General features: G+C 47.7%; 1 protein-coding gene across 1 annotated transcript in view; it reads left to right on the forward strand.

The window, feature by feature from the left end:
• SDHB (succinate dehydrogenase complex iron sulfur subunit B) overlaps positions 1 to 24,141 on the forward strand; it is a 29,905-nt gene extending 5,764 nt beyond the window's left edge. The window contains exons 2-8 of the mRNA XM_036066982.2: positions 4,990 to 5,117; positions 12,601 to 12,686; positions 15,778 to 15,914; positions 16,580 to 16,696; positions 19,630 to 19,731; positions 21,162 to 21,284; positions 23,914 to 24,141. Of these exons, the coding sequence (XP_035922875.1) occupies positions 4,990 to 5,117; positions 12,601 to 12,686; positions 15,778 to 15,914; positions 16,580 to 16,696; positions 19,630 to 19,731; positions 21,162 to 21,284; positions 23,914 to 23,991 (771 nt within the window). The 3' untranslated portion in view covers positions 23,992 to 24,141. The remainder of the gene's footprint in view (positions 1 to 4,989; positions 5,118 to 12,600; positions 12,687 to 15,777; positions 15,915 to 16,579; positions 16,697 to 19,629; positions 19,732 to 21,161; positions 21,285 to 23,913) is intronic.
• The last annotated feature ends 340 nt before the right edge of the window (positions 24,142 to 24,481 follow it).

Raw genomic sequence — 24,481 nt, forward strand, 5'->3', positions numbered from 1 at the left:
AAATCATCAAACTATACACTTAAAATTGGTGAATTTTATTGTAATGAATTATACCTCATTAAATCTAACCAAAACAAGGTGGGGGCAGTTAGCAAGTGGAAGGCTGCTGCAGCAAATATCTTCAGTGATCTTTTCACTTCGTCCACTTTGTCTTAAACGCCACAAGGTGGCGTTAACCAAATGTTCCTGCTGTTTTACAAAATGGAGTTCCTAGGGGGTGCCTGGCTGGCTCAGTCGCTAGAGGGAGCGACTCTTGCTGTCCAGGTCATGAGTTCAAGCCCCACGTAGAGCTTAAAAATAAATAAAACAGAATGGAATAGAATAGAATCCTGCCTTTAATTCCTTAAAAAAAAAAAGGTGGAGTCCCTAATGGAAGATGTTCCTTTTACTGCTGATCCTAGCCAGATTGGTAATAAAAGAAAATAACACTTCACCTTCATTCTCACCTTCTCTCTGTATTTCGTTTTCTCATACTGAGATCTGATGTTTATATTTTCAGCCTCACTTAATTCAGGACACTTTTTTTTTTTTGCTTTTTTATTGTTATGTTAATCACCATACATTACATCATTAGTTTTTGATGTAGTGTTCCATGATTCATTGTCTGTGCATAACACCCAGTGCTCCATGCAGAACATGCCCTCCTCAATACCCATCACCAGGCTAACCCATCCTCCCACCCCCCTCCCCTCTAGAACCCTCAGTTTGTTTTTCAGAGTCCATCGTCTCTCATGGTTCGTCTCCCACTCCGATTCCCCCCCTTCATTCTTCCCCTCCTGCTATCTTTTTTTTTTCTTAACATATATTGCGTTGTTTCAGAGGTACAGATCTGTGATTCAACAGTCTTGCACAATTCACAGCGCTCACCATAGCACATACCCTCCCCAGTGTCTATCTATACCACCCCATCCCTCCCACCCCACCCCCCACTCCAGCAACCCTCAATGTTGTTTCCTGAGATTAAGAATTCCTCATATCAGTGAGGTCATATGATACATGTCTTTCTCTGATTGACTTATTTCGCTCAGCATAACACCCTCCAGTTCCATCCATGTCGTTGCAAATGGCAAGATCTCATTCCTTTTGATGGCTGCATAATATTAATTCAGGACACTTTTTGCCAGCAAGTATGACCATCACATTTCTTGTAGTTACACAATTAACCTTCCCAGTTTTTCAACTTTTTTTTACCAGTTTATAAGAGAACTAGCTGGCCTGGGAGATAGTCTGCATGTGTCTGCATACAAACTGGGGGCTCAGCTGCTAGTTGCTGTTTGGACTGACAGGACGCCCACTCTGCCCCTCGGATGGGCCCAGGGGACTTGGTGTGGCCTCCGCCTGGTGTCCTCCTCCTGGATGGAAGAGTTTCAAGGGCTGTGGGATGGGGACAGCATGTTTGTGTTAATCTAATGCTCAAGTTTTGCTTTTTTCTTTTTTCCCTTTTTAAATTTTATTTTATTTTAAATTCCAGTATAATTTTTTGCATTTTTCTTCAATTTTTCCTAACCATAAATTGAACTGCTGTGTGCAAAGGCCTGGACCAGGTACACTGGGAGATGTAAAATGTAACCTGTTCCATGCTGTGAGTGGTTAATTTTATGTGTCAGCTGGGCCACAGGGTGCCCAGGTAGTTGGTCCGACACTCTGGGTATTTCTGTGACGGTGTTTTTGGATGAGTTTAACGTTTAAATCAATAGACCAGGGCGCCTGGGTGGCTCAGTCAGTTAAGCAACTGCCTTCAGCTCAGGTCATGATGCCAGGGTCCTGGGATCGAGCCCTGCATCGGGCTCCCTGCTCAGTGGGGAGCCTGCTTCTCCCTCTGCCTCTGCTGCTCCTTCTACTTTTGCTCTCTTGCTTGCTCTCTCTCTCTCAAATAAATAAATAAAATCCTTTTAAATAAATAAACCAAGTAATGTGGGTGGGCCTTATCCAATCAGTTGAGGGCGTAAGTAGAACAAAAGGTTCCTCTTCCTCAAATAAGAAGGAATTCCTCCTGCCTGACTGCTTTCAAACTGAACATCAACTCTTGGGTTTTAAGCCTGCTGGCCTTTGATTTAGAACCACATCATCGGCTCTCCTGGCTCATGGGCCTTCAGGCTTGGGCTGGATTTACATCATTGGCTCTCCTGGGTCTCCAGCTTGCCAACTTCAGCTCTTGGGGCTTGCTGTCCTCCATAGTCATGAGCCAATTCCTTATAATAAATCTCTTTTTATAAATATATATATGTATGTATGTATTTTTTCATATGTATGTATACATGTATATGTATGTATAAATATACACATTGCTGATTCTGTTTCTCAGGAGAACTCTAATACACATGCCCTCAAGGAATTTAAGACATAAAAAGAAGACAGAACTAAGAAGAGACCTGCAAATATTCAAAAATAAATAGGATAGTACAGTGTTTTAGGAACATGGGTTCTGGAGTCAGGCAGACTTGGGTTCCAGTTGTGGCTCCTCTCATCAGCTCATATAAATAGTGGCTTTAAAAATGAGTATGGGGCGCCTGGGTGGCTCAGTTGGTTAAGCGACTGCCTTCGGCTCAGGTCGTGATCCTGGAGTCCCAGGATCGAGTCCCACATCGGGCTCCCCACTCAGTGGGGAGTCTGCTTCTCCCTCTGACCCTCTCCCCTCTCATGCGCTCTCTCTCTCTCTCTCTCTCAAATAAATAAATAAAATCTTTTAAAAATAAATAAATAAATAAATAAATAAAAATGAGTATGAATTCAAAAATGAAACTTTTGAGCAATAGCACCCTTTTTGCAAATCTGTTCTTAGGGGGAAGCTGTTGCGGTGAAAGAGGGAAGGAATCAGAGGCCAGACCTCCTCACTGTCCCTCTCGTAGCAGCCCTGCAGTGGCACCCCAGGGTTCTGGGCTCACGGTGTGAGCTGGCAGAGACGGAATATCCAGGAGCTGGAATAGAATATTCCTCGAGAACAGGACTCAGCTGTTTGTTAGTTCCCTAAATGTAGTCTCTTCTTTCCTGCTATAGTGCTGTGAACTGAATGTTTGTGTTCCTCCAGAATTCATACGTGGAAACCCCAGCCCCCATTGTGATGGTGCTTGAAGGTGGAGCCTGTGAGAGGGAATTAGGGTTAGATGAGGTCAGGAGGGTGGGGCCCTTAGGATGGGCTTGGCGCCCTTACAAAAAGAGGAAAAGACAGAGATCTCTCTCTCTGCCACATGAGGGCACGGCAAGAAAGCAGCCATCTGTAAACCAAGAAGAGGGTCCTCACCAGACACCAAGTCTGCCTGACACCTTGATCTTGGACTTCCTAGCCTCCAGAACTGTGAGAAACATGTTGTTTAAGCCACCCAGTCTTTGGTGTCTTGTTACAGCAGCCTGGGCTGACTAAGACACCTAATCTAAAAGCACCAGCATCTCGTTACGACAACTACAGTAGCTTTCTACTGGTTTCTCCACATGTTGTCTGACAGTTCTTCCTTCAAGCCAGTGATGTTCTTCTCAAAAATAAAGAATGATTATGTCTCCCACCTGATAATTTGTGATAGCCTCTCATTGCTCTTAGGATAAAATCGAAATCTTGACTTGCTCACATCTTCCACTTCCATCCTTACTCAAGCCTCCCTCACTCATACTGGACTTCTCTCGGTTCTCCCAGATGCGCTGTGCTCTCCCCGATCTGGGCCTCCACACGTGTTGTCCCCTCAGTTTATACATCCCTACTCCTTCCCCTGATCCCTGCTTACCAAGCCACAGCTTGAATATCCTTTATGGGGCCTTCCCTGATCTCTTGTACTAGTGTAAGTCTCTGTTGTGTTCTTCCCTCTTTATACTTTATTATGAATATTTAATTTCTCTTGCTGAGGCGCCTGGGTGGCTCAGTCAGTTGAGCATCTGCCTTCGGCTCAGGTCATGATTCCAGGGTCCTGGGATCAAGCCCCGGATCAGGCTCCTTGCTCAGCGGGGAGCCTGCTTCTGCTTCTGCCTGCCGCTCCCCCTGCTTGTGCGCTTGCTCGCTCTCGCTCTCTCTCTCTCTCTCTCCGTCAAATAAATAAAAATCTTTTTATAGGGGCGCCTGGTGGCTCAGTCGTTAAGCATCTGCCTTCAGCTCAGGTCATGATCCCAGGGTCCTGGGATCGAGCCCCACATCGGGCTCCCTGCTCTGCAGGAAGCCTGCTTCTCCCTTTCCCACTCCCCCTGCTTTTGTCCCCTCTCTCACTGTGTCTCTTTCTGTCAAATAAATAAATAAAATCATAAATAAATTAATTAATTTAATTAAATAAATTTCTCTCTTGCTCATACAAAGTAGATTCTGTGAGGGCAAAGACTTTGTTTCATTATGTGCTATTTCACCCGCCCCCAGTACCATATCTGGTATGTGCTAGGTGCTTAGTATTTGTTGGATATCAAATGACTGCCTTTCTCGGGAAGACTGTGTCAGGAGGCACCTTGGTGGCTCAGTCAGTTAGGTGTCCCAACTTGATTTCGGCTCAGCTTGTGGTATCCGGGTTGTGAGATCGGAGCCTTGCCATGGGCTCTGGGCTCAGCAGAGAGTCTGCTTTAGACTCTCCCTCTGCCCCTCCCCGCTCCGTGCGCTCACGTGCTCCACTCTAAAATAAATAAATCTTGGGGCTCCTGGGTGGCTCAGTCATTAAGTGTCTGCCTTCAGCTCGGGTTGTGATCCCAGGATCCTGGGATCGGGCCCTGCATCGGGCTCCCTGCCAGGCGGAAAGTCTGCTTCTTCCTCTCCCACTCCCCCTGCTTGTGTTGCTGCTCTCGCTATCTTCTCTCTCTCTCTCTCTCTCTCTCTCTCTCTCTCTCTCTCTCTCTGTCGAATAAAACCTTTTAAAAATTAATTAGTTAATTAAATCTTTAAAAAAACAAAACAAAAAAAAGACTGTGTGTCAGTAATGGGTGGGTTTGTGTCCAGTGTGGTAGTTTATAGTGCCAGCTAAACAGAAGGATTTATCTTGCATTTTTAATATTTTTTTTCCTTCTTGTGAATTTTTTCAATTTCAGGCCTGCCGGGGGGCACAGACAGCTGCCGCTGCAGCTCCCCGAATCAAGAAATTTGCCATCTACCGATGGGACCCAGACAAGACTGGAGATAAACCTCATATGCAAACTTATGAAATTGATTTGAATAAGTGAGTATTTATGTGAGAGCTAGGTATTTGATAAGTGAAAGTGTACTCTTGATCTGATTCAGGGACATGCTTTTCACATCCTTGGAAGGTTTAAAAACATCATTCAGTGGCTCTGGAATTTATCATCTCTTTTTCAAACAAGAATGAGGTATGTACCTGATTCAAAAAGATAACCGGGGGCACCTGGGTAGCTCAGTCAGTTAAGCATCCGACTCTTGGTTTCAGCTTAGGTCTTGATCTCAGGGTTTTGAGTCCAGTCCCCATGTTGGGCTCCCCTCTGGGCGTGGAGCCTACTTTAAAAAAAAAAGGACTAATACCAAGAAGATTAACTTTTGAGAAATTCCTTTCCTTTCCCCAAATCAGAGGATGACAAATTTCTAGGAGTATTGGTAGAGCTGGATAGACACCATAAATGTGGCTGGAATGGTGATAGGACAAGATAGGGATGTAGTTAAAATATTAACAGAGATTCGTACCTCTATTATTTTTTCTATTCCTATCACATCAAAGTGCCACAAACTTAGTGGCTTAAAACAACATCGATTTATTATCTCCCAGTTGTGCAGGTTAGAAGTCTGGTAAAGGTTTCATCAGACTAAAATCGAGGTGTCAGCAGGTCATGTTCCTTTCTAGAGACTAAGGGGAAATCCATTTTCTGTTCCTTCAGGCTGTTGGCAGAATTCAGTTCCTTACAGTTGCAAAACCAAGGTCCCTATTTTCTCGTTGGCTGTAAGCTGAGGGCCACTCCCAGCTTTTAGAGGCCTCTGTGCTCCGTGGCTCATAGTCCCCACCTTCAAAGGCAGCAACAGCAGCTTGAGTCCCTCATCTCTCTCTGAGCCACTCTTCTCTCATCAGCTTCCACCCTGAAGGATCTCCACAGGTAGCCAAAGGGAAGGAAGAATCTAGTGAGCTGGGCTCCAGCTTCCCATTGTGCCACCCCTCCCCTCCCCAGCATAACCAGAACTGCTCTATTTTATGATCTGTTTTATTTGTCAGTGAATAAGTATTTTATTTCTTTTGAACAAAAACTTCCATAGTGCCAAAAAAAAGGTTTGAAAACTACTACTCTCAATGCTTTCTTTGACTCTCTATTGACACTTAAGTTCTATTAAGCAGTATAGTTAGTTGATAATATAACATTCTTGTCAAGGAGACAATTACCAAATACTCAGCAACCAAAAATCATTAGTAAAATTCAAAGAAAAGGAAATTGTACAGGCCACACTTGATTTTGGTTCAGGTCATGATCTTGGGGATGTGGGATCGAGCCCCGTGTCAGGCTCCACGCTCTGCGCAGTCTGCTTGAGATTTTCTCCCTTTGCCTCTTTGCCCTGCTCATGGGTGCCTGCGATAGATAGATAGATAGATGATAGATAGATAGATAGATAGATAGATAGATAGATAGATAGATGATAGATAGATAGATAGATAGATGATAGATAGATAGATAGATGATAGATAGATGATAGATAGATAGATGATAGATAGATAGATAGATGATAGATAGATAGATGATAGATAGATAGATAGATGATAGATAGATGATAGATAGATAGATGATAGATAGATAGATAGATGATAGATAGATAGATAGATGATAGATAGATGATAGATAGATAGATAGATGATAGATGATAGATAGATAGATAGATGATAGATAGATAGATAGATGATAGATAGATGATAGATAGATAGATAGATGATAGATAGATAGATAGATGATAGATAGATAGATGATAGATAGATAGATGATAGATAGATAGATAGATGATAGATAGATGATAGATAGATAGATGATAGATAGATAGATGATAGATAGATAGATGATAGATAGATAGATAGATGATAGATAGTTAGATAGATGATAGATAGATAGATGATAGATAGATAGATAGATGATAGATAGATAGATGATAGATAGATAGATAGATGATAGATAGATAGATAGATGATAGATAGATAGATGATAGATAGATAGATAGATGATAGATAGATGATAGATAGATAGATAGATGATAGATAGATAGATAGATGATAGATAGATAGATAGATAGATAGATGATAGATAGATGATAGATAGATAGATGATAGATAGATGATAGATAGATAGATAGATGATAGATAGATAGATGATAGATAGATAGATAGATAGATGATAGATAGATAGATAGATGATAGATAGATAGATAGAAAGGAAGGAAGGAAGGAAGGAAAGAAAAAGAAAGAAAGAAAGAAAGAAAAGAAAAAGAAAGAAAGAAAAAGAAAGAAAGTCTTCAAAACAAAATCAGGGGCATCTGGCTGGCTCAGCAAGAGAGCATGCAACTCTTGGTAGAGCATGCAACTCTTGATCTCAGGGTTGTGACTTCAAGCCCCATGTTGGGCATGGAGCCTACTTAAATTAAAAACTATTTTAAAAATCAGTGCTCTTCGGGCGCCTGGGTGGCTCAGTTGGTTAAGCGACTGCCTTCGGCTCAGGTCATGATCCTGGAGTCCCTGGATCGAGTCCCGCATCGGGCTCCCTGCTCGGCGGGGAGTCTGCTTCTCCCTCTGACCCTCCCCCCTCTCATGTGCTCTCTCTCATTCTCTCTCTCTCAAATAAATAAATAAAATCTTTAAAAAAAAAAAAAAGTGCTCTCCAGAGAGACAATAAAATCCAGAGTTTCTACACCATGTTATTCACGAGGACCAACGTACAGTCCAGCATCACTAATCATACCAAGAAGAGTAAAACATGACCCAAACTCAAGTGGAAAGACAAGCAGTAAAATAGTAAAATGAGAGACCCAAATCCAAACACATCAATAATTACACCATGTAAAGGCACTAAACACTCCAATTAAAAGGCAAACATTGTCAGGATAGATAAAAAGCAAAACCAAGTTTCATGCTGCTTACAAGAAATGCACTTTAAATATTGTTAAAAACAAAATTCGACTAAGTAAATTTTTTTTTAAGATTTTATTTATCTATTTGACAGAGACACAGCGAGAGAGGGAACACAAGCAGGGGGAGTGGGAGAGGAAGAAACAGGCTTCCCGCGGAGCAGGGAGCCCGAGCGGGGCTCGATCCCAGGACCCTGGGATCATGACCTAAGCTGAAGGCAGACGCTTAATGACTGAGCACCCAGGCGCCCTGCAACTAAGTAAATTTTAAAGATTTTACTGGCTTTATGTAACCATTCCTGAATCAGGCAGCATGTAATCTAGCAGATAGATTAGATGCTGCCAGGTGCCAAGGGGCAGCCGGTGGTTCATACAGTTAAGCATCCAGCTCTTGACCTCAGTTCAGGTTTGATCTCAGGGTTGTGGTTGGAGTCTACTTTAAAAAAAAGTGGGGGGGCACCTGGGCGGCTCAGTCAATTAAGCATCTGCCTTCGGCTCAGGTCATGATCCCAGAGTCCTGGGATTGAGCCCCACATCAGGCTCCCTGCTCCACAGGAAGCTTGCTTCTCCCTCTCCCACTCCCCCTGCTTGTGTTCCCTCTCTGTCTCTCTCTCTGTCAAATAAATAAATAAAATCTTTAAAAAAAAAAAGAAAAGGGAGCTCTACAGAGCTGCACAAAATGAAAGACTTATAGGCAGACAGGAGTGGGAAGAAAGAACAAAAAAGCATATTCGTTATGGCAAAGTCACTTTCCTTTACAGGATGGCAAAATCAGTTAGGCAAATGCCTAACTAGGTGATTCCTAATTGACTGGTTTTAAATTACATCTCTGGAAGAACCAAAACTGAAGGTAAGTCTCAGTTTGACATGAGGCTTGGCATAAGTGACTCCATTTGGGCCTGTTGTTTTGTTTTTAACAATGTAAAGACACAGGTTGAAAATAAAAGATATCCATACAAACTGCATAAGCATAAGAAAGGTAGACTGGCTATGGTAAAATCAGATTACTAAAAGGCAAAGAATATGCCAGAAATAAGAGGACATCTCATAATGATAAAGGGATCATTTTATCAGGAAGACATGTCAATCATAAATGTGTATACACCTAATAACAGAGCTTCAAAGTTGGCAGAATTGAAGAATTTCAAGAATTAAGGAACAAACATCTGCAGTCCTCTCAGCAATGGGTAGAACAATTAAGTAAAGACAGATAATCTGAACATTATCATTCATCTTGCTCTAATTAATATTTTTGAGACATCACACCAAATGGTTGCAAAACACGTTCTTTTCAAGTGTGCATGCTACATTCACTGTGATAACTGGGCCGTAAAACAAATCAAATAAATTCCAAAAACTTGGGATCTTCTAGCGTGAATTCAAATAGAAAGCAGTAGGGGCACCTGGGTGGTTTAGTCGTTAAGTGTCTGCCTTCGGCTCAGGTCATGATCCCAGCATCCTGGGATCGAGCCCCGCATCAGGCTCTCTGCTCCGTGGGAGGCCTGCTTCTCCCTCTCCCACTCCCCCTGCTTGTGTTCCTGCTCTCCGCTCTCTCTCTCTCTGTCAAATAAATAAATAAAATCTTAAAAAACAAAAACAAAGCAGTAACAGGACATCTGAGGGAGACACAGCCCTTAAAATATGATGTAGGAGTGCTTGGGTGGCTCAGTCGGTTGAGCATCTGACTCTTGGTTTCAGCTCAGGTAATGATCTCAGGGTCCTGGGCTGGAGCCCCACTTTGGGCTCCGTGCTGGGCGTGGAGCTTGCTTGCGATGCTCTCACTCTACCCCCCCATTCCCCCTCTCAAAAAATTAATTAATTAATTAATTTTAAAGATGTAAAAACTAGAAGAAAATTTTATGTATTCATGAAACCTCAGGAAGGGGTGTGGTCTTTTTAGATTTAACAGTGATAGTATCATAAGAGGAAAAGGTAGTTTAACGACGTAAGTATTTAAATCTGTGTTTTAAAAAATTCCATTACCCAAGGGGCGCCTGGGTGGCTCAGTCAGTTAAGCGTCTGCCTTCAGCCCAGGTCATGGTCCCAGGGTCCTGGAATCGAGTCCTGCATCGGGCTCCCTGCTCGGTGGGGAGCCTGCTTCTCCCTCTCCCTCTGCTGCTCCCCTTGCTTGTGCTCTCTCTCTCTGTCAAACAAATAAATAAAATCTTAAAAAAAAAAAATTCCATTACCCAAATTAGAAGTCAAATAGCCTAAGTTGCTGATTGAGGGCTGCGGGGGGGGGGGGGGGGAGGGGCAGGGTTAGCATCAAATATAATAGATTTGTGGTATATATTTTGGTCTTGTCCAGGGTTTTTCTGGCTCCTAAAACCCTCAAAATCCTCCTAAAACCCTCGTAATCCTAAGAGATAAGAGCTACAGAGTTATCTTTTATTATAATATTTGGGTTTTGCTCCTAGTTCCTGAAATAGCTCCAGATAAATAATAAAGGTAAAATGGGTAGTCTTTTGTTATTCATAAGAAGAGCCTTTCAGCCACCAGCCTTTATGTTAATGAGGTGATTTCTAGAAATCTCCTAGATAACTGGGAGGAACCCACCCTGTCTGGAAGTTTGGAACACAGAGCCCTACCCCTTGACCTGGGAGGGGAGAGAGATTAGAGGTGAATCATTTAAACCAGCAGCCAGTGTAATCAATCATGCCGAGGCCCTGAAGCCTCCTTAAAATCCGTGGAGTATGGGGTTCAGAGAGCTTAGGTGGGTGAACTCATGGAGGTGCAGGGAGAGGGCATGACTCTGCTTCCCCTTCCCACATACCTGGCCCTGTGCATCTCTTCCATTTGGCTGTTTTACTAAATCATAGTCTAGTAAGTTAACTGTTTTTCTGAGTTCTGTGAGCCACTCTAGCAATTATCAAACCCAGGGAGGGGATCATGAGAATCTCTGATTTATAGCCAGCCATCCGGAGCACAGGTGACAGCTAGACTTGCAGGGTCTGAGGAGGGTGGGCAGTCTGTGAACCGAGCCCCTCCCCTGTAGGACCTGAGGCTGTCTCTGTGCAAATGGGCAGATTGAGTTATGATGTGGGACACCCAGCTGGTGTTGCAGCATTGCTCGGTTCTGGAAACTACGCATTTGGTGACCAGGAGTATCAGAAGTGAAGTATCGGGGGTGAGAAGGTGAAAGGTTCACAGCTTTAAAAAAAATTTCCTTTAAAAAACATTCCCGGGGCGCCTGGGTGGCTCAGTCGTAAAGCGTCTGCCTTCGGCTCAGGTCATGATCCCAGGGTCCTGGGATCAAGTCCCACATCCGGCTCCCCGCTCAGCAGGAAGCGTGCTTCTCCCTCTCCCGCTTCCCCTGCTTGTGTTCCCTCTCTCACTGTGTCTCTCTCTCTGTCAAATAAATAAATAAAATCTTGGGTGCCTGGGTGGCTCAGTTGGTTAAGCGACTGCCTTCGGCTCAGGTCATGATCCTGGAGTCCCAGGATCGAGTCCCGCATCAGGCTCCCTGCTCAGCAGGGAGTCTGCTTCTCCCTCTGACCTTCCCCCCTCATGTGCTCGCTCGCTCTCTCTCATTCTCTCTCTCAAATAAATAAAAATCTTTAAAAAAAAAAAGGTATTAAATAAATAAATAAATAAATAAATAAAATCTTAAAAAAAAAAAATTCCCAAGATCTCATAAATAGGCAAAGAACACGGGCGGACAGAGTCTGCAGCATTAGTCGACTAGAACAAACATGCCATGCGGGCGTGGATTTTCATCTGTTCTCTGGTGCACCTCCAGCACCCAGAGCAGAACCTGGCACAGAGCAGACTTCCAATAAACAGTTGGTGAGTGCAGAAAAATCACTGATTTTATGACAGATATTCAGCTACTGTGATTTTCGGAGATCTCTGATTAAAACACTGACAATAGTAAAATTGTCAAAATAGCAGAGGTTTTTAAAGGTCACAGTTCCCAATATTAGCAAAGGTAGGGCGGTGGGGTATTTGCACATTGCTGATAGAAGACTGATAAGGCAGCGTGTTAGCTAATCTCATCCTGGTGACATTTCACAACATAGGCCAGGGTCTGTGCCGCACTCTCATGCTGCACACCTTAAATCCACACCTTGTCCATGATACCTCAATAAAGCCAGGAAAAAAAGTCTGGATCATGCTAAAGGATGTTTGGGGAGGGGGGCATATGTTTTTAAATGCCATGCATAGGGAAGTACCGAGCGGCACGGGCAGCGGCCAGAAATAGGTGTGTTGAGCACTGGCCTGTACACCAGCTGCCATGGAAAGGGCAGGTTTTTAGTTCATCTTTGTAACAATCATGTGACATAAAGATTAGTTCCATTTTACAGATCAAGAAATAGGCTCAGAGAGCTTGAGCCATTCCACAGAACTGCACTCTACACGCATAGACACTCATAGCGCTTTGTAGTGGGGGACTGTCTCTCCTGCAGCTTTCCTTTTCCTAGAAATGTATACACGGTGCGACTCCACCATGCTCAAAATGTGTAAGAATACACAAAAATAAAAGTATGGAAAAAATTCTGAGCCGCTAATGTATGCAGATGTCTCAGATCATATTATGATAAAGTGCAGGGAGTTTGAACTTCCCATCAATACAACTGGGGTGTTTTGTTGTTTTTGGTCAGATGTGGTCCTATGGTGTTGGATGCTTTAATCAAGATTAAGAATGAAATTGATTCTACCTTGACCTTCCGAAGATCATGCAGAGAAGGTAAGCATTTCCTTCCTTGTTAGGCTTTAGACACTTAGGCTCTGGTTCCGGGGCCTGCCACAACTGAGCTGGCCTTCTGCCAGGTGACCTTGCTGGGCATCACACTTCCTTTCCTTGGGTAAATGCACCAAAAATTCCAAGCATAGGGGCGCCTGGGTGGCTCAGTCGTTAAGCGTCTGCCTTTGGCTCGGGTCATGATCCCAGGGTCCTGGGATCGAGCTCCGCATTGGGCTCCCTGCTCGGCGGGAAGCCTGCTTCCCCCTCTCCCACTCCCCCTGCTTATGTTTGCTCTCTCGCTGTGTCTCTCTCTGTCAAATAAATAAATAAAATCTTAAAAAAAAAAAAATTCCAAGCGTAGTACAGGTTCTGGTTTCTGAGTTTTCTTCCCGTTGGGAGCTTTATGTCACGTGGTTACTGCATCTGGCGACCCCCCTGAGCTGCCGCACCCTTCGGGGACTAGCTCCCGCCTGCTAGCAGCCACCTCAGCACCGCGCTGAGCTCGTTCACTGGAGGGGAGGTGGGGGGGACAGTGGAGAGTTTCTAGTTGGTGCTTATGCACACTTAACCCTTATCCAGCAGGGGGTACCGTGCCCCCCCCAGCTCCCGGCATTACGTGTGTACATGTGTATAGAGCAGCTGCTCAGTAGGAACGTTCTGGGTGGGAACAGTTGCCCACAGCGTGCTGCTGGTGCCACAGGAGCTGATTTTAGGCCGTGTTCAGACCAGCGTTTTTTACTGTAATAGCTGTATATTTATGTGACATGTTAGAAAAATATAATTACTAATGACCATGTAACAGTGATAATCGTCTTTTAATATAAATGTAAGTAAAAATGAGTTGATTTTAAGAAAACTCATAAATAATCCTTCAGCAGTACTCGGACGTGGCAAAAATCGCAAGGGATACCACAAGGGCTGATGGTTCCTGACAGCCATAGAGCCCAGTCAGTGGGCCAGGCTCTGTTCTGGGCACTTGAAGGGGAATAGGCCAGCACTGTGAGTGTTTAGGCCCAGGGAGGTTAAGGGACTTCCAGAAAAACACATAGATAGTTAGTTGGGGAGCCAGGAGTCAGCCAGAGCTGTCGGATTCCAGATCTGCACTCAGGCGGGACACTCTGCTGGCCAGGCTGGGAAGACCTGGGATAAAACCAAAACAGGGTAGTTTGGGCCACGACCAGTGTGAAACTTCTTCCTAAAATGACCTTCCATAAAAGGAAAAGTCACTAAAGATACTGGCCCATCACTCTTGTCTGTGTTCTGCTGTATGTTTCAAGTATTTCAGTCTTCCTTCTAAGACATCTGCTTTGATTCAGCTGATCGTACAGGGTGGGATTTAGTGTACCAAATGCTGACAGATACTAGGATAGTTTGGCTGAGTCCTGCTGTTCAGGGAACGTTCTGCTGTAATTAAATACCAGCCTTCCCCGTGTAAGTCCTGGCAACACAGGAAATATAGATGCTTTTCAGTAACCTTTCCCCGTAAGACTTTTTCAGAGCCAGGAACATATGATGCGATCCATCTGGACTAAAAAGTATGAGGCAGAATGATATTAATTAATCCCACCCAGAATGATATTAATTAATTGATATAAATGAATATCAAAAAGGGAGTACTTTTTATTCCCTTATTGATTGTTAAGAGAATTTCCAGGGGAGCCTTTTTCAGAGACGACTCATTGGATTTATTTTTTAAATAGTATACCATTTCTTATAAGAGCATACTTCTCTGGTTGGATGCTAGGCACATGTAAATATATTGATAGCATTCAGTCTCTTGGGAAACTTAAGGGGTATTTGCTTATGATGGGTCTTTGTGTTCTCTTACACGCCTACTAAGATTTACAGGAAGGCGCCTGGGTGGCTCAGTCGGTTAAGTGTCTGCCTTCGGCTCAGGTCATGATCTCAGGGTCCTGGGATTGAGTCCCACATCACGTCCCCTGCTCAGTGGGGCATCTGCTTCTCCCTCTCACTCTCTCAAATAAATAAAACCTTTAAAAAAAAGATTTACAGGAGAAGAAGAGGGTGTGGTCTTACTAAAGTGATAACCCAGTACAGGTTTCACAAGTAATCACATTTCTCTGACCTGATGATCTTCAAAAAGCTTCAGAGAAGTGGGTTCAGATTGCATAGTCCTCTTTAAACTCTGAAATACCTAGGAAATTTCCATACACAGCAAATGAGTCCAGGCAAAGAAACGTGTCATTTTCAGGGTCCTTGGTCAGCACCTTGTTTTTGCTTGGTTTGCTTTGCTTTGCTTTGCTTTCACATGAGTTCATTCTTCTCCCTGGAAAGGCAATGCTCATGCAGTTAATGTTGGTTTCGTGTCCCCGGGGGCAACCACTGTGCTGCTAGTTTTAGTGAAGACAATAGAGTTAAGAGTTCTATGTGGATAATCCATGTCCAGGCCTCAGCTGGAAGATGACCAGCACGGTGTTGATTTGCTTTTGGGCTCTGTCTGTCACAGTTTGAGTTCAAATAACAGGGGCTTCTTAAAAAAGGGGTTGGGGATGGGGCGCCTGGGTGGCTCAGTCATTAAGCGTCTGCCTTTGACTCAGGTCATGATCTCAAGGTCCTGGGATCGAGCCCCGCATTGGGCTCCCTGCTCGGTGGGAAGCCTGCTTCTCCCTCTCCCACTCCCCCTGCTTGTGTTTGCTCTCTCGCTGTGTCTCTCTCTGTCAAATAAATAAATAAAATCTTTAAAAAAATAAAAATAAATAAATAAAAAGAGGGTGGGGGTTGGGGTGCTAATTTACTTCTGAAAATGCATGAAGCATGGCGCTAGGACCGGTGTGGGAACTCCATGATGCCCACAGCACCCCAGTCCCCTTCTGTCTCCCGCACTGGCTGTAGCGTGTAGATTCCAACCCTTGTTGCCTCACGGTCACAAAATGGCATTTGGAACTACAGTCATTAGATGTACATTCCAGGCAGGAAGACGGAGGAGAAGGAGAACAGCAACAGGGCACCTCTGCCGCAGGTGTACTCCGTGTCGGTGCTGCTCCTGATGGTCGGGGAATGACATTCTAGAAAGAGCTTGCAGCTGGACTGCCAGGCCCGGGTGAGCAGGTGTTACATGCGTTCTCTCTCTCAGGCATCTGTGGCTCTTGTGCCATGAACATCAACGGAGGCAACACCCTGGCCTGCACCCGAAGGATCGACACCAACCTCAACAAAGTCTCAAAAATCTACCCTCTTCCGCATATGTATGTGATAAAGGATCTTGTTCCCGTGAGTTTCTGCCTCCCCACCCTCTCCCATCCCCTTCTCTCTCCCACTCTCCCTACCCCCTTTTTTTATTTTCCAGGGAGAAGGGAAGAGGTGTGTGTGAGAGAGATCTATGTTATCGTTCTCTAGGGCGGGCTTTTTTCCTGGGTTTAATTAAGGAATTTGAATGGTGGAAGATAAACATGCCTAGAAGATTCTCCAGCCGCTCATTGGGGAGGATTGTTTGGGAATAACAGGGCATAGGATTTTAGAGTTGGAACAGCCCCAGAATCAAGAATTTGGCCATAACTACAAAGAATTCATGTGGAAAAGACCAGTGGGGAAGGCAACAGTTGTTACACGTTGTACTTTAATCTCTGCCTCCCCGTGTCTTAGCACCTTCACTGACAGGGCTGCGGGATTGGAAGGTTACCCAAGTGGGTGAAGGAGAGATTTCCCAGCCACGATTAACACTCTGACCATTTCTCCTTCTGTCATCCTTGCATGGATCCACACTGAGGGAAGAGAGTCAGACTTCTGCTGGCGTGGGATGGGGAAGTGTCCAAGAATGGGGTGAATAAGAAAGCCAGGGAGTCCAAGGGCAGTGTCCAAGAATGGGGTGAATAAGAAAGCTAGGGAGTGATGGTGGAATCTGACCCTTCTTTTCTTCTTCTTCCTCTTCACCTCAGGACTTGAGCAACTTCTACGCTCAGTACAAATCCATTGAACCTTATTTGAAGAAGAAGGACGAATCCCAGGAGGGCAAGCAGCAGTATCTGCAGTCTATAGAAGATCGTGAGAAGCTGGTCATTAGTCCGCATTTATTGTCTTGCTTTGAAGAATTTTGTTGCAAACATGCTTGCCAGGAAGCCTGGCTTGAGGGGATGGGGTGGGGAGTAGCAGCATGGGACGCTGCAGACCATTGTGGAGCGTATTCTGGAAAGGAACTACAAGAGCATCTGTCCAAGGGCTGGACACCCATCCTCTCAGGGCCAGGGGGTAGTGTGATCCCACAAGGGGCCCACAGTGGACCAAGGATCCGGAGCACATCTGCCCTGCTTGGAAGGGCATATGATTACCATGTTGCAGAATGTTTGTTTCAGAGGAAACCTGTATGCAAATAATCGAGTCTTGCCAAGGTGACAGCTCTGTCAAAGCTGCTCTTTAATGGTGTGGGCACGTCAGACACGTGCCGGCCCCTGGCAGTCGTGCTCCCACCCTGTGTTACAGGTGGTGGCCAAATGGGGACTGGAACCTTGCCGTTCTTTCCTAACGCCGAGCGTCCGGGGACTGCTGGGTGGGGCGGTGATGGCCCTGTCACTCTCTTGGCGTTCCAGTGTCCAGGCTGTGACATCTTACAGTGAAGGGGTCATTCTCAAGTTTTCAGTCTCCTTCTCTGGCCCTCTTCCCCCTGAGAAGCCTCTGATTTACACCTGCACTCCGTGCATATTCAGTGTCCTTGTGGAGAGGGGCGGTGGGAAAGGGACCCAGCAGATGGGTCCTGACAGCATGTCTGCATGGGGCCGAGGACGTGTGGTGTGTCACAGTCGGCACGTCACGCGGTCCTCCGATTCGGCACTTGCCCGAAGAGCATCCCTGACCGGCGCCTCTCGAGCAGGCTGAGCGCACATCCAGGACGGCGGCCGAGTCTTACTCCTTTCTGAATCCCGAGGCCCTGGTGCTGGTTACTTATCAGTGTGTGTTAGGCACGTGGCTGAGTAAATGCACTGTACCTTTTAGAAGTCTTGGAGAATGTTGAGGCCCTCCCCTCTTCCTGTAACACTTCAAGAAAGGAGAGCCCTCACGTGAATGCCCAGCACTCTTCGCAGGGTGATGTCACTCAGTGCGGACAGCTCTCTCCTGGGTCAGTTCTTGTTCTCCGGACAAGGCTCTGCCCCGCATTCCTGACTGGGGCGGGGGGGGGGGGGGGGGGGGGTTGGCGGCAGGACGGTGTCCTGATCGGACCTGGTTTCTGGTCTCTCCGGCCAACTCACCCTCCTGCATTCCTCCCTTAGGCAAGCCGCCAGCTAGGAACCGCCGCCTGCCTCGATGCACTAGTAGGAGGGCACGAAGGGCCCCCCCCCCGAGTGTGTTTTCTAGATAACCAAGTTTACACATTTAAATACCAAAAATTTGTTAAGCATTTTTCACTTCCTTAAATTAATACGCTGAACATAACTTTTTCTCACGGTTTTAAAAGGCATCATGCTCACTGTGGGTAATTGGAAAATACAGATAACTATTTTAAAATATAAACAATCTGTAATATTCCAGCACCCAAGGATAACGTCCATTGACAGCTATTTTTGTTTTTTCTTTTATGTGCTACATTACATTTTTAATGTAGCTGGGATCAAAATGTAAATATGCTTTTGTATCCTGCCTTCACTTATGTTATTGTGAGCATTTTCCCATGTTCTTTTTTTTTTTTTTTTTTTTTAAGATTTTATTTATTTATTTATTTGACAGAGAGAGACACGGTGAGAGATGGAACACAAGCAGGGGGAGTGGGAGAGGGAGAAGCAGGCTTCCCGCCGAGCAGGGAGCCCGATGCGGGTCTCAATCCCAGGACCCTGGGATCATGACCTGAGCTGAAGGCAGATGCTTAACAACTGAGCCACCCAGGCACCCCATTTTCCCATGTTCTTAAGAATTCTTCATAAGCATTTGCTTAGACGTTGCTTTCTGCTACCTCAGTTGAATGCATTGTGTATTATTTAACCATTCTACCTACTGTTGGACAATGAAATTATTTCCAGTTGCTCAGTGTTACAAATAAGGCTGGATAAACATCTTTATCTTTCGAGTTCTAGCCAAAAATTTGAGTTCCCTTTTCTTGTTGTAAGTTTTTCTATAAGTGTGTCAAAGAATATGAGCATCACCCTATGCTTTCTAGACCAGTGAGGCAGTTTGCACTCCCATCTGCTCTCTGAACAGAACATAGATTTTGTTGAAGACTCAGGGTTACAATCATGACTGTCAACTCTGTGTCATCTGTTACAGTCAGCTGTCAGTGTGCCCTTCTGTCTTGCTGCTTTTAACCGTTTGTTTTTCGCAAAATCAGAAAGTCCGGTTTGTTAGAACTGGGGGGACAGATTGAGTCAGCATGGCAGGGTTCAAGTGCAGGCAGGCATTCCAGAGTCGGACTGCCTGGGGTCCCGTCCCAGCCGTGGCTACTTGGAGCTGTGTGACCCTGGACCAATGACCTGACCTCTCTGCGACGCTAGTAGTCCTCACGCCATAGCATTGTTGTGATGATCAAATGAGGGAAAGTGAGTACGGCGCATGGGGCTTATTTAGGATGATGTCCCCGTTGCCAGCCCGGGCAGAGGCTGGGGTAGACTCCTGGATGCCCCAGCACGCAGGTCCTTCCTCATTTCTCCTGGAGTGCATTCTAGGCAGTAAGGTGTTTGGGGTGGGTTGGTTGGTTTTTTGTGGGGTTTTTCATTTTTGTTTTTGTTTTTTTTTAAGATAACTGAAAGGTTATTGTTTATTAGAGAATAAGTGCTTGGACTTAAGAACTCTGGATTCTAACCCAGCAAACCCATACATTTCGATTCCAAGACCTTTTTTATGAATCTGATAAATCTCTGCAGGCCGCCCCTAAGATTTTGCCAAGAAAACTCACCTGCAGGTGGGCGCTTTGTTCGTGCACTGACCGCAGACAGGACGTTCAGCCAGCTGGAGACGTGACCGCCCGTCCGCTGGCGTGCTCCTGACCGCCCTTCCCCTCCCACAGGACGGGCTGTACGAGTGCATCCTGTGTGCCTGCTGCAGCACGAGCTGCCCTAGCTACTGGTGGAACGGAGACAAGTACCTGGGGCCTGCAGTTCTCATGCAGGTAGGTGCTCCCCCGCTGCTCTGAAAGCTTCAGACCGACGCATCCGGGGCGCCTGGCTGGCGCAGTCCATTGAGCGGCTGACTCCTGGTTTCGGCTCAGGTGGTGGTCTCAGGGTCCCGAGAGCCAGCCCTGTGTCGGGCTCCACGCTCAGTGTGGAGTCTGCTTCTCTTCCTCTCCCTCTGCCCCTCCCCACCTCCCTCAAATAAATAAATATATACATCTTCTTTTAAAAAAAAATGGAGAAGTCCAAAAGGACAGTATATTGTTGGAAACCAGGCGTTCCAAAGGGCATCCGTTACAAGCAGGGCAGTTGGCTGCATTCTGCTCACTGGGCTTTCAGTAAATCTTCATCTGCAAAATACCTCATTTCTGTGTGGTGAGGGCCACCCCGAGGGGTGGTCGCGTGCTTTTTGGCAAAACAGGCCTTGCAGGTGTTTTAAAACGTATCCCCGGTGCAGCTGGCTCTTGCCTACCCACTTGCCCACTGTCCCTAGACCGCAGCTGTCGGGTGGCCGCCCAGCTCCCTCGCGTGGGGATTTCTGACCTGCAAGCAGGGGAGAGAAGTTTCGTCGAGGGGCAGCTTCCCAGCTTCTAAGGCTGGAACTGGTTTCCAGGCTAATGAAAGCCTGGAGTCCTGGGTTTAAGGGTTACTTCACAAGAAGACAGCACTGCCTTTCAGGGCCCGTCGCCGTATATGTATAGCCCACTGCAGAGAAACTGCCTTTGTTCCCAGAAAGCTGGGCTTTTTACATCTGTGGTCAGTGCTTTTCACAGATTCCTAATTTCAAAAAACAAGTTCTCATTTCTCATCATCCCACAAAAAGGGAAGTTACGTGCTGTGTGAGCACTTAGCAGTATTGATTTCCATCCACATGAAAGATCGAATAACGAGGCGCGTTCACAATTGGCCTCTGCCCCCACACTGTGACTTGGTGGGGCACGGAGCCCCCTCCGCTTCACTGCAAGCAGCCGGTGCTCGGGCGGTCAGCTGCCTCCGGCCGGCTTGTGCCAGGCTCCAGGGCAGGCTGACCAAGAGTCCATCCGTGGAACATACTATCTCCGGACACATCTCCTAAGTCATCAGTCTACTGGGAGACTGTGGGTTGGTGCTATGAGGACAGGGTCATGTGATATGGTCCTTGCCTTCCCTCACTCATAATCTGGGCAGGAAGCCACCGAGCACCTTAAGATAATGAAACGATACCTAATCACATGTAATGAAACACCAGGGTACCAGGTGCGGTGCGCGCCGGGGGCGGGGGAGGGGGGGGCGTTAGTTGAGAGGAGTTCTAGAGGAGGGACCTCTCCTTGAAAGGTGGCAAGACTTACAGAGCAGAGACAGGCCTCTAAGCTGAGGGACTGCCTTTCTGCTGCTCCCCCGGGGCTTTGTTACGTTGCCAGCATGGCTCATCAGCCCCCCGGCTCCCCAGGCCTACCGCTGGATGATTGACTCGAGAGACGATTTCACAGAGGAGCGCCTGGCCAAGCTGCAGGACCCATTCTCCCTGTACCGCTGCCACACCATCATGAACTGCACCAGGACCTGCCCCAAGGTATGCGGCCCCCGGCCCTGCCTCCTGGGCTCCTCAGGGCGAGCCTGCGGGCTAGCTGGCCCCAGACTGGCTCAGCCCCTCCCCCTCGGGAGAAAGGTTTACTTGCGGGTCGCATGCGGGCCTGAGGGAGTCGGGGATGCCCCAGGAATCCACGAATAGGAACCTCTGCTCTCCCTGACTCGATAGGAGCCGCAAGAGGAAAGGCGGCAGAAGGCGGGTAGCTGTGGGGACCGGATTCCAGCTCCGTGTCGCAGGGTCTCCAGCTCGCAACGTTGCTGCCAACGTGCTGTGCTCTCGCAGCCAGCCTCTTCTTTCTCCTCGGCTTCCATCCGTCTCAGGGCTCCTGCTCACCTTGCTTTCACTCCCGCTTCCTGCTCATCCTCCCACTTCCTGCACTCACCCTGACCTTCGGCTCCCGCCACCTGCCCGTCTTCTGTCAGCATGTCCATGGCAGCCCGCATCCCAGGAGGATGGCCTGCTGTGGACTGGCTGCCCGCTGGTCAGGTGCCAGCCCTGGTCCGGTCAGGCAGGGAGCAGCCGGGGCCATGTGGCCCAGGACACGGCTGCCCTTCCAGCAGAAACTGTGCAGAGCAGGGTCCCTGAAAGAGGCAGCGAGGAAGCAGACAGCAAGATGGAAAACTCTAGGGTAACCAGTTGGCAGTTTTTAAAAAGGGGTAGGGGGAGATAGCATAGCTTAAACAGGAAATCGAGACTGGGTAATTCCCTGCTTTTTTGCCGACACTGTTTCCAGGGACCCCCGTCTCTACCACGGTGTTCTCATGGTCTGGCAGCAGTGGGGCCTGGCGGGGGCCCCGAGGCGAGGGAGAGCAAAGGCTCCAGCCTGCTCCCCAGGCTCTGCCCCCCCGGGACCTCTGACTTGTGGGGCAGGTTAAGGCACTGATGTGCTTAGAACAACTCCTGGCGCACAGTGAGCGCTCAGTAAATGGGCCCACAGACGGGGTCCGGCCTGGGAGGCTGTCAGAGACGGCAGCTCCAAGGGTAGGGCGGGCCGCCGTGTTTCTCCGAAAGCTCTGCCTGGGCTTCTGAGGTGCGTTCCCCGGGTAGGCGCCTTTGCAGGAGACAGGAATGGAGGCACTCTCTGACCTGTGGGATGAGACGAGGCCCAGATTGTGTGAGCTGGCAGGGTCCCTTTCACAGCCGGGGAAGCTGAGCCCTGGGTGGGAGTTGGGGGAGGGGGGCAGCCAGCGACTTGCAGAGGTCGTTATGGGGACAGGGCAGGGCTGGGAAAGCAGTCCCCCCGCCTCCCAGAGTGGTCTCTTCCTGCTGCCCCAGATGAGGTGCAGGCCACTAAGTCCTGCGGCAAACGGGGGCGGGGGCGCCGCGGAGGCCCTTCCAGAGGTTTCCCACTGCCCCCAAATGCACATGGGCCCTGTTCTGTCGCACACTGCCTTTTCCCCTTAATTTACTTTGGAGACCCATATCAGTCTTTGAAGAGTGTCCTCTCTCCCTTTCTTTCTCTCTGAAGATCTCATTTCTTTTTCTTTCTTTCCACACTTTTTCCCCCACTATGGAAGTGCTTTTTTGGCAGTAGAGTTGAATGGACAAAGGTTTCTCAGCTGGGTGGGACGAGGCAGTCACAAGTATAGATGGTACCCGGAGTGAGGGCAAGTAGATGGCGTAAGGGAAGTCCACGCCATCTGGAGCATCCTGGTCACGGTGTTCCGTAGCAGCCCATGGGTGTCCGCGGAAGGCATCCTAGTTCCCTGGACCAGCTCCATAGCCCAACATGGGGGGCCGGGGCCGACCAGAGAGCATCAGGCCCTGGGGAGTCCAGTGTGAGCAGGGGGGTCCCGGGGCTGGGCCTGGGGGGAGTATCTGGGCAGGGCCAGGTGGCAGAGCCGGGCGCTTGGCACCAGGGAGAAAGTTGTTACAAATGCCACCTTCCTCCTTTACTTCCTTAGTCGGCATGCTTGTTGACGGTAGATACGCGTACAAACTCAGGGCCCTTGAATTTCTTGCCACCGAGAGGGCATGGCCACGTATCCTTGGCCAGTTCCTGGGTGTTAGAGGCGACAGACTTCGCTTCCTGCTCAGGGTCTTCACGACCCATCTTCTGGGCCTCTTCCCACACACTTGAGTGTCAGGGTTAGAGTTGTCCTGCTACAACGGGGGGACTCCCTTCTAACCTCGGAGGAGTCCTTGTCTCGTTTTGCCACGTCTTCACGGTCTCCCTCCCTCGCGGGGTTCAGTCATGGTGCCTCCTGCGGAAGCAGCGTGGCCGGCCAGTCAGACTGCTGATGGCGCTTAGGCTCGCTCCCCGTCACCCGTGAGGGCTCGCCTGTGCCCGTGGGAACATGTCAGGGCCCAGGGGCCGCTGGCTGGTTGGGACACTGGCTGTGGCCATGGAAAAGCTGCCCCCTCCTGGATGTGTGTGCATTTTGAGCACACAGCCCTCAGGGGGTCAGCCCTGGGCTGGGCTCTCGCCGTGGGGAGGTGTCTGCAGATGGAAACGGGAGAGCCCTGAGCCTGAGCCTCTGGCTTTGGAAGGACGTGGTTTGCATCCACCTTGCTTTGACCCTGTTCCCGCTGGGGGAGTCTGCCCAAGGCCCTGGGTTCTTCATTCGGTCTCGCTTACCCCGTGATACCGATTCTCTTCTCTTCTCTCAAGGGGCTGAATCCAGGCAAAGCTATTGCTGAAATCAAGAAAATGATGGCCACCTATAAGGGGAAGAAAGCATCAGTGTAACTGTTCCCACGCCAAGCATGACAGCCAGCTCAGCTGGACACGCTTTATATCCAATTCGAGTCCCTTCAGAGGTCTTGATGTTCCATGAATACAGCATGTATAATAAAAATTTTAAATAAATAAACGTTATTCTACTTTATTAACAAAAAAGCAAGCCTGTTCCTTTTACTTGCTGAAGAGGAATGCACAGGTGCCAGAAGGAAGTGTCCTTGTCCTTGGAGAGGGGCGGGGGCTCCTGCACTGAGAACAGGGCGGGGCCGGACAGGCATGGCCTCGGGCCTGTTCCCTTTGCCCCTCCCCAGCTGGACACCCTTGGGCAGGCTCCTTGTCCTCTTAGCCTCTCCGTTTGCCCGTCCGTACGGGGAGGGTGGTGACTGCCCACCTCCCCCATCACTGCGGGAACACCCGGCCCTCGCTCTGCGTGCTCTCGAAGTGTTAGCAGCCACCCGGATCAGAATTACTTAAAGCCGCGTCTTGCCAAGTCATCATA

The sequence above is a fragment of the Halichoerus grypus genome, chromosome 5 (genome assembly GCF_964656455.1).
Source record: "Halichoerus grypus chromosome 5, mHalGry1.hap1.1, whole genome shotgun sequence".
Lineage (NCBI taxonomy): Eukaryota > Metazoa > Chordata > Mammalia > Carnivora > Phocidae > Halichoerus > Halichoerus grypus.